Source organism: Trichomycterus rosablanca, chromosome 14, assembly GCF_030014385.1.
Source record: "Trichomycterus rosablanca isolate fTriRos1 chromosome 14, fTriRos1.hap1, whole genome shotgun sequence".
Taxonomy (NCBI): Eukaryota; Metazoa; Chordata; class Actinopteri; order Siluriformes; family Trichomycteridae; genus Trichomycterus; species Trichomycterus rosablanca.
Window position 1 is genome coordinate 17,779,888 of NC_086001.1, and position 15,777 is coordinate 17,795,664.

The 15,777-nt window shown below is 35.6% G+C and overlaps 1 protein-coding gene and 2 non-coding genes across 3 annotated transcripts; 2 read left to right on the plus strand and 1 right to left on the minus strand.

The window, feature by feature from the left end:
- The first annotated feature begins 300 nt into the window (after positions 1 to 300).
- trnan-guu (transfer RNA asparagine (anticodon GUU)) lies at positions 301 to 374 on the plus strand. Its single transcript has one exon. It is a non-coding gene; the product is annotated as a tRNA-Asn (tRNA).
- A 1,783-nt stretch (positions 375 to 2,157) lies between these two features.
- trnaq-uug (transfer RNA glutamine (anticodon UUG)) lies at positions 2,158 to 2,229 on the minus strand. Its single transcript has one exon. It is a non-coding gene; the product is annotated as a tRNA-Gln (tRNA).
- Positions 2,230 to 7,435: 5,206 nt separating this feature from the next.
- On the plus strand, positions 7,436 to 8,506 carry LOC134325994 (zinc finger protein ZFP2-like; the record flags this gene model as incomplete). The annotated part of the gene is made up of 1 exon (XM_063008191.1): positions 7,436 to 8,506. A coding segment is annotated over one exon (1,071 nt), but the record flags the coding sequence as incomplete, so codon positions are not given.
- Positions 8,507 to 15,777: the final 7,271 nt, after the last annotated feature.

Below are 15,777 nucleotides of genomic sequence, written 5' to 3' on the forward strand. Positions count from 1 at the left end.
GTTAGCTCAGTTGGTTAGAGCATGGTGCTAATAACGCCAAGGTCGTGGGTTTGATCCCTGTATGGGCCACACCCACTTTTAGACTTAAAGTAACAAACAAGTGAGCCTTCTCTCACTAGGAGCTTCTATTAACCTGGGCTTCAAATGTTGTCTCTGACAAGTGTGAGATCTTTTTAATGCACCTCTCATTCAGGTCAGAAACATGCCATTATTTTAATTAGCCAAACGTAACTGCCCTGCTGTAAAAGTTAGCAAGTCATGTGACCCGTGTGTACCGTCCAATGAAATGTCTTTTTATGTGTCTCTGTGGCGCAATCGGTTAGCGCATTCGGCTGTTAACTGAAAGGTTGGTGGTTCGAGCCCACCCAGGGACGAGTGTCTTTTATTGCACAACCTGCCTGTTGATCAACTGGATATGAGACACAACAACAATGTGTAGTCCCACAGAATAGTGGAAATAAGTAACTGAAAACATCCAGTAAACAACAGTCCTACAAGCACAAATATCCACCTGATAAGTCACCAAAGACCGGCTGTACAAAGTGGAAGAACGTCCTTTTGGTTTCAGTAGATGTTAAATGAAGATACTCGCCCAACGTGGGACTCGAACCCACGACCCCGACATTAAGAGTCTCATGCTCTACTGACTGAGCTAGCCAGACTTAAGCAGCAGGTCAGAACAGACAGCTCATCGGTCAGATCATCAGAGAGATGTAGGTTTAATTCACTAACATCACGACCAGATTAAGAACTAATTCACAGTTTACAAACAAACACAATTCAGAATAAGTAACAGAAACAGACACAGAAACAGACACAGACTTACTGTCACTGTATTGTATTGTATTATAGTGTTAAATTGTAGACTATTTTATTGAGATTATGCTTTAATGCTGTATTTTCTTAAATGTATTTAATCCAGCACAATGGTTAAACTGCACAACCCAACAAGTTAAAATAACCCATCATGTGTTCTATCCAATATTTACACAGTGCTGGTTGCCAAATAACACCTTTTCACCTGTATTCGGCCTTTTCTTTCCTGTATACCAAAAACAGTCGCCATTGCAGGTCTACACCACGTTACAAAAACACTTGGGACACTTTAATTTTGCTTTCTTTATTTTGCCGGTGTCACGTTGTATTGAAACTAAAATAAATAAATAAAAACTTAAAATTTAAAAGCAAGTGTTTAGGTTCATTCCTCATCTTAACACATATAACTAATCAAGCTCATCAAATTTCAGAAATTGTTCACATAAACAAAAATCTCAAGTTGAAGCACAAGATTCATTTATTTATAGACGGTGCTGTTTATGGTTTTACATTTAAAAACATGAACAGTTAAAAAATAACAACAAACACAACAACAACAATTTAATAATAATGTCACAAATCTGTACCCAAGCAACAAGCTGTAATTTATCTAGCACCACTAGATGGGAACGATCTCGGTACAACATTTTGAACTTCACTTTAAAAGTCAGTTCAGTGTGTTTTACTGTAGTAAGAATAGCTCCACATGTTTTGTGCGTATGTTTATGGTATTTAAGCTGGATGGATAGATGGAAGTTAACATGTAATCTAAGGTGACTCTTAAGTCTATTTGCTGCTGTTGGCTTATAAAGTTTTACTGAACAAACTGGCTCGTATTTTGGCACTGATATACCCTCCTGAATGGTGATCTGCTTGGTCTACACCCCACAAGCGCTACTTGCGCATGCGCTGAATGCTTCCATCCTGATACTGCTAACGTTTCTAAACCTTGAAACTCACACCGGCTCCCAAATAACACTTGCCATTTGCTGAGTAAATAAAGCCAAAAAGAAAAAAAAATGCACACACACAACTTCAGACTTTAACATCTCAGATTTTTTAAACTGACGGGATTCATATAATTCTGAAATAATGTAGAAGATTTAGGCAGTACATTTTAACTAGTCTTTTACTAAACATTGCCACCCAGGTATCAAAATCATAACACCATGCCCCACTGTTAATAATCGCACTGAGTTAAGTTTAGGACCCAGTTGGCGGGTAGGTGGCGCTGTAAACGCTGATTTGCCTTTTGTTGTTACAATTCGGCATAGAGCAATCACATGTGGAACACTATTCTCTACTCAGCATCGATAACAGTGTTTTTACCTAAATAACACCAGGTTCCACAGAGATTTGAACTCGGATCACTGGATTCAAAGTCCAGAGTGCTAACCATTACACCATGGAACCACACAGTGAGGTATTGCGTAAGCCCAAAAGTTAATAATTAGTCATTTAAGATGGCGCTGTAAACAATGATTTGCGATTATATTTTGGGATGGAGCAGTCACATGTGGAACACTATAACACTACTAGTGGTATTATGATATTCAAGCTGGATGAATGGATGGAAATTAACATGTCATTTAAGGTGACTCTAAACTCTCTGTTGTACTGCACATGCGCTAAATGCTACCATCCTGAAACTGCTAATGTTTGTCAATCTTGGACCTCACACCGGGCCCCAAATAAAAGCAGTTTTAAAAAACTGAGGTAATTTAGAAATTTTAAATACTAAATAAAAGTTATTTTAGTTAAACATTGCCACCAAAGTATCAAAATCACAACAAAACGTTCCACTGTTGGAAAACTGCACTAAGTTCAGGACGCAGTTGGCCGGTAGATTTCGCTGTAAACAATGACTTGCGCTTTGTGTTCTAATTCAGCATAGAGCAGTCATATGTAAAACGCTACTGTCTTCTCAGCATCGATTACAGAGTTTTTTACCTAAATAAAGCCAGGTCCCACCGAGATTTGAACTCAGAGTCCAGAGTGCTAGCCATTACACCATGGAACCACAAATGAAGAATTGAGCACAAAGGTTAATAATTACACCATTAACTCCACATGTTTTATGTAGTGTTTATGGTATTTAAGCTGGATGGATAGATGGAAATTAACATGTCAGACATCCCAAGTTGCAAAAACTCATTTCAGGGAGCTAAAAAAAAAAAAAAAAAAAAAAAAAAACCCTCTCACACACAGCAAAGGATATGAGTGATAACAGAACTTTTAGGAGCTGCTTACTGAGCTACTAAACTAACTGTTTGCATCACAAACACATTAATGTGTACTACATAGTGCACTAAATAGTGTGAAAGATAATAGATTCATGTTCCCTACGTAGTGCACTAGATTGTATATTAGAAAATAATTTATGTTCCTTACTTAAGTTTTAATGTTTTACTTTAGTTTGTTTTAAGCCAGATAAGAAGTGCAGTGAAAGGAATTAATTTAGTTTCATTATATTATTGCTTATGAACAAAAACATTTCTATGAAAAAATAATTTACGTTCTTTAATATTTTTCTGTACTTTATTTTACAAAAAGCCAGAGTGTACAATAAGAGGGGGAATTATGTTTCTTTTTATATAATTGTTTCTCAACAAAAACCCCAGACTTCATTAGTTTATTACATAAATAAAATTACTTTTTATTCACCTACAAACTGTAGTGGGTTTTCACTGCACATGAACTAATAAACACAAAATCATTAATTAGTCAAAGCAAATTGATGATACATTCACCTCATAAATCATGATACACTGCTCTTCCCTACATGAAAGTAAGTACAAAGTATCGGTACTGGATCGATATCGGCGATACTGGCCCTGTATTTACTTGGTATCGGATCAATACCAAATTTTGCAGTATCGCACACCACTAATACAGATGTGCTAATGGAGATGTTTTACTGCTAAGCTGCTAAACTCCAGTCCAGTTGGTGACGCTGGTGCGTCTTAAGTTGTTCTGCCAACCGGCATTAAACATCATAAGAAGAACAAGAAGCTGCTGTGTTTGTACTGTAGCGCCTCATCTGTAAGTAAAATATGTATTTAATTATAACCCTTATATTTAATTATAACCACATTCTAATTAATAAAACTAGAGTTTATAATAAAACATCACTGTGAGGATTTGAGGAGCTTTAACTCCAGTTTTATTTAAACAAACAAACTATTAGCTGCTCCGCTAACTGTTAGCACCACATATGATTCAGTACTAATGAACCGATTCATTTAAACCGATCCACCAAAATGAATCAATTGAGCGGAACTGATTGAGTTTCTTCATGATTAAATCTCACAGTTTTATATAAACACGTCATATTTTTAAACCTTGTTTATAGTTGAACTTTGTTTACAGATGAACTTTGTTTATAGTTGAACTTTGTTTACAGGTGAACTTTGATTTTAGTTGAACTTTTTTATATGTGAACTTTGTTTATTGTTGATGTTTGTTTATAGTTGAACTTTGTTTACTGTTGATATTTGTTTATAGTTGAACTTTGTTTATTGTTGATATTTGTTTATAGTTGAACTTTGTTTATTGTTGATACTTGTTTATAGTTGAACTTTGTTTATTGTTGATATTTGTTTATAGGTGAACATTGTTTACAGTTGAACTTTGTTTATAGTTGAACTTTGTTTATAGTTGAACTTTGTTTATTGTTATTTGTTTATAGTTGAACTTTGTTTATTGTTGATATTTGTTTATAGGTGAACATTGTTTACAGTTGAACTTTGTTTATAGTTGAACTTTGTTTATAGTTGAACTTTGTTTATAGTTGAACTTTGTTTATTGTTGATATTTGTTTATAATTGAACTTTGTTTATTGTTGATATTTGTTTATAGGTGAACATTGTTTACAGTTGAACTTTGTTTATAGTTGAACTTTGTTTATAGTTGAACTTTGTTTATAGTTGAACTTTGTTTACAGGTGAACTTTGTTTATAGTTGAACTTTGTTTATAGATGAATAGTCTGTCTGTCTGTCTATTAGATCTTTAATAATGCAGTCAGCAGAAGAGGGAGACGTCACCCCTGTGGATCTACAACATGAAGGATTCCAGAAGAAAATAATACAAAAGGAGGAGGATGATGATGATGATTTCTTCTGTAAGTAAATATAGAGGATGATGACAATTTTCCACCAGACAGTGAGGTACAGTACAGTACAGAGTGGTACAGTACAGTGTCTGGATTTAAGTTTTAATGTAACTAGGATATATTTATGGTTGGAATACCAAACCCACAACCTTCAGTTTCCTCCAGTTGTTGAGATTCTTCTTCTCATATTGATGAATTTCAGGTGAAGTCACTTTAATCCCTGCAGAACTTGTGGCTTCTGTGGAACTGCTCTTCTCAGAGGACCAACAGTGTGGAGGTTTCCAGATGAAGCCTGTGAAGAAAGAAGAACCTGAAGATAAAGATGAACTCAGTAAGACTTAAGCAAAATCATTTCTCCTAATTTGGTCGTGTCTCAATTTCTTGTAATATTTTTGTATATTTAGTGCAGAAGTGAGCAGGTGAGTGACATGAGGAGACAGAAGATAAAGAAGATTAAACAGATCATGCTGACTGTACCGTGTTTACACTAGTATATAATTACAGAGTAATGCCAGGTGAATACAAGTGGCTGAATGATTGGGTAATGAATGAGAATAAATAAAGTCGAGTATATAAGCTGATATATTCAATATATACGTGATTGTTTGTGCTGATGGTGCTGGAGAGATGAGTCTGCACCTTCCATCCAGATCTTAACTGTCCTCCTTTTTTTAGAAAGTGTTGCAGGCCTGAAACGCAGGAATGGATGTTTATTAATACATGAAATGAAGTTGAGCAGATAAAAGATGAAACATCTCAACTGTCTGACATCAAATAAAAGTCAAAGTCTGTGTTTATATTATTATTTGCTTTTTCCATACTGTCCCAACTTTTTCTGATTTGGGGTTGTATTGTTATTGTTATTATTATTATTAAATCTGCTGAAACCCTGTTTAAACAAAGGTTTATAGGTCGTGTTTTTTGACAGATAGAATAGAAGTACGTATCTGTTAGTTCTAACTTAAGTGCTTAATAAAGAAGTCGGTCGTTACTACCAACAATAACAAACTTATTTTTCTTCTTTCACAAAACAAAGAAATTTCAGGTGAAGGAACCTCGATTCCTTTGGAACACCTCACCTCTGAGGAACACCTCACCCCAGAGGACCAACAGTGTGGAGGTTTCCAGATGAAGCCTGTGAAGAAGGAAGAACCTGAAGATAAAGATGAACTCAGTAAGATATTTTTTATCTTGAGTAAAATAAGATTTGGATTGAATAGAATCAGAGGAACCTGGGATGAAGCATCATACAGTGAAAGCTTGTATTGTGCTCATGCAGATCAGTGTGAGCAGGAAATGATGAATGCAGGATGAATCACGTTACAGGACGTTAGCATCAGATCTCAGTTTAACAATTCCTAACAGTATGTATTATTTATAATGTTATAAATGTATTTAATTATTTATAATGTTATAAATGTATTTGGTTATTTATAATGTTATAAATGTATTTGATTATTTATAATGTTATAAATGTATTTGATTATTTATAATGTTATAAATGTATATGATTATTTAAAATGTTATAAATGTATTTGGTTATTTATAATGTTATAAATGTATTTGATTATTTATAATGTTATAAATGTATTTGATTATTTATAATGTTATAAATGTATATGATTATTTTAAATGTTATAAATGTATTTGATTATTTATAATGTTATAAATGTATTTGATTATTTATAATGTTATAAATGTATGTGATTATTTGTAATGTTATAAGTGTATTTAATTATTTATAATGTTATAAATGTATTTGATTATTTATAATGTTATAAATGTATTTGATTATTTATAATGTTATAAATGTATTTGATTATTTGTAATGTTATAAATGTATTTGTTATTTATAATGTTATAAATGTATTTGTTATTTATAATGTTATAAATGTATTTGATTATTTATAATGTTATGAATGTATTTGATTTTATAATGTTATAAATGTATTTGATTATTTATAATGTTATAAATGTATTTGATTATTTATAATGTTATAAATGTATTTGATTATTTGTAATGTTATAGATGTATTTTATTATTTATAATGTTATAAATGTATTTGATTGTTTGTAATGTTATAAATGTATTTGTTATTTATAATGTTATAAATGTATTTGATTATTTATAATGTTATAAATTTATTTATTATTTATAATGTTATAAATGTATTTAATTATTTTCTGCTTCAGAACTGAACAAGGATTTCTGCTGCTCCTCGTGTCCACGTTCCTCTACAACCCAAAATCAGCTCCACAATCACATCAAGAGCTGCAATCATGATAAATATGAGACTCTGGTGAAGATTAAGACTGAACATGAGGATCTGACGCCCACCAGAAGCTCCAGTAATCAGCAAACGTCCTCTGGTACTGTCAGCATTAACACCTCTCTCAGTCCCACACAGGAAGAAGGAAACGTCTGCTTACAGTGTGGGAAGAGCTTCAGGTGCCTGAGTCATCTCAAAATACACCAGCGCATTCACACTGGAGAGAAACCATATCAGTGCTCACAGTGTGGAAAGCATTTTAATAGACAAAGTCATCTCAAAGTACATCAGCGCATTCACACTGGAGAGAAACCATATCAGTGCTCACAGTGTGGAAAAAGTTTTAATATACAGAGTAATCTCAACAAACATCAGCGCATTCACACTGGAGAGAAACCGTATCAGTGCTCACAGGGTGGAAAGAGTTTTAATACTCAGGGTAATCTCAAAATACACCAGCGCATTCACACTGGAGAGAAACCGTATCAGTGCTCACAGTGTGGGAATTGTTTTAAACATCACAGTGATCTCAAAAGACACCAGCGCATTCACACTGGAGAGAAACCATATCAGTGCTTACAGTGTGGAAAGCATTTTAATAGACAGAGTCATCTCAATGTACACAAGCGCATTCACAGTGGAGAGAAACCATATCAGTGCTCACAGTGTGGAAAGAGTTTTAATATACAGAGTAATCTCAAAAAACATCAGCGTATTCACACTGGAGAGAAACCATATCAGTGCTCACAGGGTGGAAAGAGTTTTAATGGACAGAGTGATCTAAAAAAACACCAGCGCATTCACACTGGAGAGAAACCGTATCAGTGCTTACAGTGTGAAAAGCATTTTAATAGACAGAGTCATCTCAATGTACACAAGCGCATTCACAGTGGAGAGAAACCATATCAGTGTTCACGGTGTGGAAAGAGTTTTAATATACAGAGTAATTTTAAAAGACACGAGCGCATTCACACTGGAGAGAAACCGTATCAGTGCTCACAGTGTGGAAAGAGTTTTAATGGACAGAGTGATTTCAAAACACACCACTGCATTCACACTAGAGAGAAACCGTATCAGTGCTCACAGTGTGGAAAAAGTTTTAATAGAAAAAGTGATCTCAAAAAACACCAACGCATTCACACTGGAGAGAAACCGTATCAGTGCTCACAGTGTGGAAAGAGTTTTAAAAAACAGAGTCATCTCAAAAAACACCAGCGCATTCACACTGAAGAGAAACCGTATCAGTGCTCACAGTGTGGAAAGCATTTTAATAGACAGAGTCATCTCAAAGTACACCAGCGCATTCACACTGGAGAGAAACCGTATCAGTGTCCACATTGTGGAAAGAGTTTTAATATAAAGAGTAATCTCAAAAAACACCAGCGCATTCACACTGGAGAGAAACTGTATCAGTGTTCACAGTGTGGAAAGAGTTTTAATCAACAGGGTCATCTCAAAATACACCAGTGCATTCACACTGGAGAGAAACCGTATCAGTGCTCAAAGTGTGTAAAGAGTTTTAATGTAAAGAGTAATCTCAAAAGACACCAGCGCATTCACACTGGAGAGAAACCATATCAGTGCTCAAAGTGAGGAAATAGTTTTACTCAACAGAGTAATCTCAAATTACACCAGCGCATTCACACTGGAGAGAAATCTTATCGGTGCTCACAGGGTGGGAAAAGTTTTAATATAAAGAGTAATCTCAAAAAACAGTAGCACATTCACAATGGAGAGAAACTGTATCAGTGTTCACAGTGTGGAAAGAGTTTTAATCAACAGGGTCATCTCAAAATACACCAGCGCATTCACACTGGAGAGAAACCCTATCAGTGTTCACAGTGTGGCAAGAGTTTTAATATACAGAGTAATCTCAAAAGACACCAGCGCATTCACACGAGAGAAACCATATCAGTGCTCACAGTGTGGCAAGAGTTTTAATATACAGAGTAATCTCAAAAAACACCAGCGCATTCACATTTTACAGAAATAATGCTTACAGTGTTGGAGCTGCTTTGCTCATTTATCAGCACTTAGACACAAGTGTGACTCATCAGATTGTACCAAACAAGCTAAAATATAAAAATATCAAATATAGTGAGTGAGTATTGGGGAGAAATGGTTAGCAATGAATGAATTATACTGTGTAATTAATAGGTCATTAATTACACAGTAAACATTAATAAGTAAATAGTAATAATAAAAGTATAAATCTTTAGGTTAAACTGTTACTGGTAAATAATGTGATTATCTATAGTGGAGTGAATGGTGGGTAGAACCAGGAGGTTTAGAGCCTGATGTAAGTGAATGCTATCAGTTATTAGTGGAAGTGAATTGAAAATAAAAGGTATTGGATCTGCTAGCATATATTGGTCTTTGTGATGCTGTGCTGGATTGGTTTTTCTTAATTTCTAGACGTGTACAGTATGTTCACAGTGTTCACACTGTTACTAGTGATGTCCCACTGTTACTAGTGATGGCTCTGTCTTGGGGCCTCTACTATAATTTACCTACTTCCCACTGGACGTATCATTAGGAAATACAACATTTAATTTTATTGTTATGCGGAGGACACCGAGCTATACCTGTCCATTGTGCTCACGGCTACTCTTCCTCCTCCATCTATCTCTGATTGTCTAATAGAATTAAGAACATGGTTCTCTTACAATTTTCTCAAATTAAATGCTGATAAAACTGAAATTCTTCTTTCATTTCATGCACATATTAACAATATCACACGATTCGCTTTTTTCCATTTACGTAACATAAATCATCTACGTCCATTCCTTAGAAGTGCTCCTAGAAGTGTGTTCATGCCCTGGTCACTTCTCGAATTGATTATTGTAACTCTCTCCTTTTTGGTCTACCTCATATGGGAGCTAGAGCTTTTAGCTACTCTGTCCCACATCTCTGGAACTCTCTCCCTCCTGACATTCGCACCATTGATTCAATCCCTAGTTTCAAAACATATTTAAACGTATTTCTTTAAACTCGCCTACCCTTAATCTGTGTCATTAATTATGTACTGATGTTTTGTATTGTAAGGTGTCCTTGAGTGTTTTGAAAGGTGCCCATAAATAAAATGTATTATTATTTTTAAATATTTTGGCACAGATGTTACTTATACTTGTTTTTCACACATTTTCATAGTTTGGCTTATACAGAGGTGTAAAGTAACAAATTACATTTAGTCATGTTACTGTTATTGAGTAGTTTTTTTGTGTACTTGTACTTTTTAAAGTAGATTTTACAACCTGTAACTTTACTTTTACTTAAGTATGTTTTGTTTTAAGATTTGTAATTCGCTACATTTTAAATAGAAAATGAGTTGTGGGAATTAGAAAGTGTTTGGTTATTATTTTAAGTAATGTTCATTTTTAATGTTGGTAACGTCATGTGTGCACAGGTTTATCAGCATAACAACCTGTTTATTACTCCACTGTTTGAGTAGCGCAGTGGGCAGAGCGCATATTTTTCTGCCCTAGATTCGAGTCCAGCTTAGGGTAACTAAACTAAACTAAAGCAACTGGAGTGGGCATTGCTCCCTCTGGATTTTTTCACTGCCCGTCTAAGCAACACAGCCAGAACCGGGGCTACATATCAGTGTGTCAGTGTCACTGGATCATTAAGCTCCACTTGGCTACAACTATTAAGGTTCTGGAGTGTGTATGTGGGAATTTGTGCACGTCCGGATGTGACAAAAATGCCCAGGTTTTATCCCAAGTTAAGTTGAGGTCAGGGCCCTATGACACTGGAGTTCCTTTCAATCAACTTTTCTTCATGTAAAACAGGAAAGGACCTTCCCTAAACTGTTGCGCTTTGTTTAAATCGTTGATTTACTTCACCTGGGTCCTGACACTTACAGTACAGGTATTTCCGTGTGGAGTATTTTAGGAAGTGGTGCAACAGCGACATCTAGAGTTTACATGCGGCACCGCTCAGAAATTTAAGGGACCATAACTCTGTTAATTAACAGTGCTGCTGGGTCCTAGTGCCTTATAGTTCACCTTAAAATAAATGCTAATCACAACAACCGATGAAATGAAAACATGAGTTTAGCATTACGTTTAAAATGGAGAAAGTTTTAAAAAACACAAATAAGGGGATAAAAAAGCGTTTGAGAAACAGCATGTCCACAATGCAGAAAAGGTTTGTGCAGAGCATTTCTTTCCTTAGCTAACTTTGCCACTTAGTTCAGTCTGCAGTTTTGAGTATAGACTATCGGCCTCGTCTCAAATGACACCAACTCCCTACTTAGGGCACTACTTAAACATTGTACTGAATAGTTAGGTTAAATATAAATTTTTATTGCTGGGTAACAACTTCACCACATTAATTCAATTTAAATAATTTAGCAGGAGAAACAACTCACATCAACACTGCGTAAAGGCTTTCACAAAGCATGAACAAACTGAGACGCACTTCACTGAAAGTGAGCAGACTCTCAAATGGTTTTTATGCTGCCATGTAGCTGCTTGAATTGAGTTTGTGTAGAATTATGTACAAAGATCTAAAGAGACTAGATGAGCTGGCTGAAACAGTGACAAAACACACAGAGAACCACACACACCGCTCAGCTGCTGCTGCTGATCCTCTTTCACCTGCATTTAGTACAAAAACACCACAACAAATCATCTGGATTCCACCTTTTCTTAACCATGTACCAGAAAAGTCGCTCACTGTGGCCACAAACACTTTATACAGAAAATCTCTCTTACTTTTATTTGATTTTATAAAAAGATAAATAAGTAATTAACAGCATAAAAGGCAAGTGTTTAGGTTCATTCATCATCTTAACACATATTACAAACTAATCAAGCTCGTCACATTTCAGACATTGTTCACGTAAACAAAAATCTCAAGTGGAAGCACAAGATGCTGTTTATGGTTTTACACTTTAAACATAAACAGTTAAAAAACCAAACACAACATCAACAATTAATAATAATAATAATAATAATAATAAAATCACAAATATGTATCTATTCAACAAGATGTAATGTACATCTAGCACCACTAGATGAGGATGATTATGGAGGTAAATATGTAGCAAAAGTTTTGCACCTGTGAAAACGAAATCTGTAAAATTTGTACCTGTAAAAAAAAATCTATAACTGTGAAAAAGATTTGTACCTGTAAAAAATAAATTTGTAACTGTAAAAAAAAATCTGTAAAATTATCATCTGTAAGAATAAAATCTGTAACTGTAAAAAAGATTTGTACCTGTAAAAAATAAATTTGTGCTTTTATTTTCGATGTGAGAATAAAAACATTGCAGCACAGTTTCAAATCTGCCCGCCACGAGTTTTGCAACAAATATCTCAGTCAGCCTGTTGCAAAACTGATCTGTACCTGTAGCTGCTGGGGCGGGGCTTAGGAGCGCAGGGGGCGGGACTACTGGGGAGATAGACGTAATTACCGACCAATCAAAAGAGCTTGTTTTTAGAGCAGCAAGAAGCGTGTCGATCACAAAGTTTCAGTGTAGTTGGATCAGAACATCATAACTCACGTTATAACTTCCTTATTAGTGTTGCTGTGGGTATTATGGTGGATGTTGCCTGCGTGTTGTCTGCTAGTTAATGTGTTAATGTGTTTAACCCTGCTAGTTTTATAGTGGACAATTGGACACTCTGCCTGACATTCGAGTTTCTTTCATCTCGTTCTCGGCTAATAAACATTCAAAAGCGAATAAACCTGCACGAACTGACTCTGCAGTAAACAAAGCACAAACTACAATCTAATATGTTTTTAAAAGTCTTGGTTTTATCTACAGCGCAGTTCGGTTTCGGTTCGGAGTCTTTACATAAGGAGGCTGTAACTGACATATAATGATCGCTAAATTCCGGTGATTGTCAGATTGGCATATTCCCGATTTAGATGTTTTGACTGTTGTGTGACCTGTCAGGTGACGGAGTATACCAGACTTGAGGCATTACTTGAGGTGTTTTTCTGTAGCCTACTGAATATTAGTTTTGAAAAACACTACTGTTCCTTAATATAACTATGAAACTATAACATTAACAGGTGAATTATGTGTTATATATTATGTATTTTAAATCAGCTAACATACCATGTTAATCATGTGTGAATAATTGATGTAACAGTATTTTATGAACAACCAAGTCTTCAATAGACCAATTTGCGATTTAAGTGGGGGGAATTTGCGTGCAGACACACCGGTGGAATTCACCGCGCTCCAGGAGGAGTCACGGAATAACGGCATCACAGTATATCAGAAACGTTCTGAAACTAAGGACTGTTTCCCAAAACTGATTACCAGAATGATTGCAGTTCATTAGAAAACATTTAAATGCGCCAAGGAATCAAAACTTTCACATTTGGATTATTTAAATGATTTGTAATTATTTATTTAATATACTGAATACATACATGTTGATCAGAGAACGAAAACATATGCTTTATCACGGCGCACCCTTACTAGGCCTACTGTTCCATCTGAAATCTCACCTCTGCTTCGGTTCTTTCCTGCACTGACAATTAACCTGCACTGTCGCGTCCACTTCATTTTTTAAATATTTCTAAATATATTTTTTATATATTAATTATATTAATATCATTTTTAGTTGTAATTTGATTTTAATACACTGAATTCACGCATTTTGGCAAGAGATCGAAGGCATACCGAAGGCATACCTGAAAAAAACTCAGCCCCGGGAAAGATTGAGACACAATAGGCCTCATTCATGAAATGAACAAAACGAATCTGCCGTAAATCGTTTTTAAAACACTTTTCTGGTAAATAACCGCATTCATTCAAGTGTTCGTAGTCTCAAAATGTTTGTAAGTACGAACAAAATTTACACCTGCTCCTGACCAAGTGTGTAACGTCCGAAAGACATCCAAAAGCAAATGTTTCATTTGACATGACTGCACTTTAATTCAAGTATTAATTAAAGAAATATTTCATAAAAATTAAATTAAAAAAAACTAAACAGAACTTTTTTCTAATATAGCACCTCATTAAATTTTTTTGCTAAAACGGTGTATATAAAGATAAAAAATTTTTATCCTCTAAAGATTATTAAATACAGTTAATAGTTGTGACACATTTGAAATCCCTATGTATATTTTCTTTATTATTGACTGAAATGTATAATGTTTAGGTTAATTTGGTAATAAAAGACAAACAAAAAAAGGGGGCTAGGGGCGATAGGGGATGCCGAATTCGGCACAACACCTGCTACCGTCCTCGTCCAACACCGCTAGCGTGGCGTTAAAATAAAAGAATAAGATGTAAATGTAAATTTACATGTAAATGTATGGTCTTAAAGCAATATATGAAAGTGTTATGTGCATCAAGTAAAGCAATGCATATGGTTAACTCTGATTAAATCTTGTAAAATACCTCTAATGTAATCTTAAGACCTAGTTAGATAACTCCCATCACTTTTATGCTTCCTATGTTGTTTTAGGAAACAGGCCATGCAGCAATCACAACGCGCCCAGCGGGATTCCTGATGTGATGTATACAGTACCTCAGCTGTGGGCTTCTGAAGAATTCCTTGCTCCACACACTGACATTGATACATGCAAACAGGCATGCAAGTTACACCCCTCACATTTCTGCAGATATTTAAGTATATCTTTTCATGGGACAACACTGACAAAATGACACTTTGACACAATGAAAAGTAGTCTGTGTGCAGCTTATATAACAGTGTAAATTTATTCTTCCCTCAAAATAACTCAATATACAGCTATTAATGTCTAAACCACCGGCAACAAAAGTGAGTACACCCCTAAGAGACTACACCCCTAAATGTCCAAATTGAGCACTGCTTGTCATTTTCCCTCCAAAATGTCATGTGACTCGTTAGTGTTACTAGGTCTCAGGTGTCCATAGGGAGCAGGTGTGTTCAATTTAGTAGTACAGCTCTCACACTCTCTCATACTGGTCACTGAAAGTTCCAACATGGCACCTCATGGCAAAGAACTCTCTGAGGATCTTAAAAGACGAATTGTTGCGCTACATGAAGATGGCCAAGGCTACAAGAAGATTGCCAACACCCTGAAACTGAGCTGCAGCACAGTGGCCAAGATCATCCAGCATTTTAAAAGAGCAGGGTCCACTCAGAACAGACCTCGCGTTGGTCGTTCAAAGAAGCTGAGTGCACGTGCTCAGCGTCACATCCAACTGCTGTCTTTGAAAGATAGGCGCAGGAGTGCTGTCAGCATTGCTGCAGAGATTGAAAAGGTGGGGGGTCAGCCTGTCAGTGCTCAGACCATACGCCGCACACTACATCAAATTGGTCTGCATGGCTGTCACCCCAGAAGGAAGCCTCTTCTGAAGTCTCTACACAAGAAAGCCCGCAAACAGTTTGCTGAAGACATGTCAACAAAGGACATGGATTACTGGAACCATGTCCTATGGTCTGATGAGACCAAGATTAATTAGTTTGGTTCAGATGGTCTCAAGCATGTGTGGCGGCAATCAGGTGAGGAGTACAAAGATAAGTGTGTCATGCCTACAGTCAAGCATGGTGGTGGGAATGCCATGGTCTGGGGCTGCATGAGTGCAGCAGGTGTTGGGGAGTTACATTTCATTGAGGGACACATGA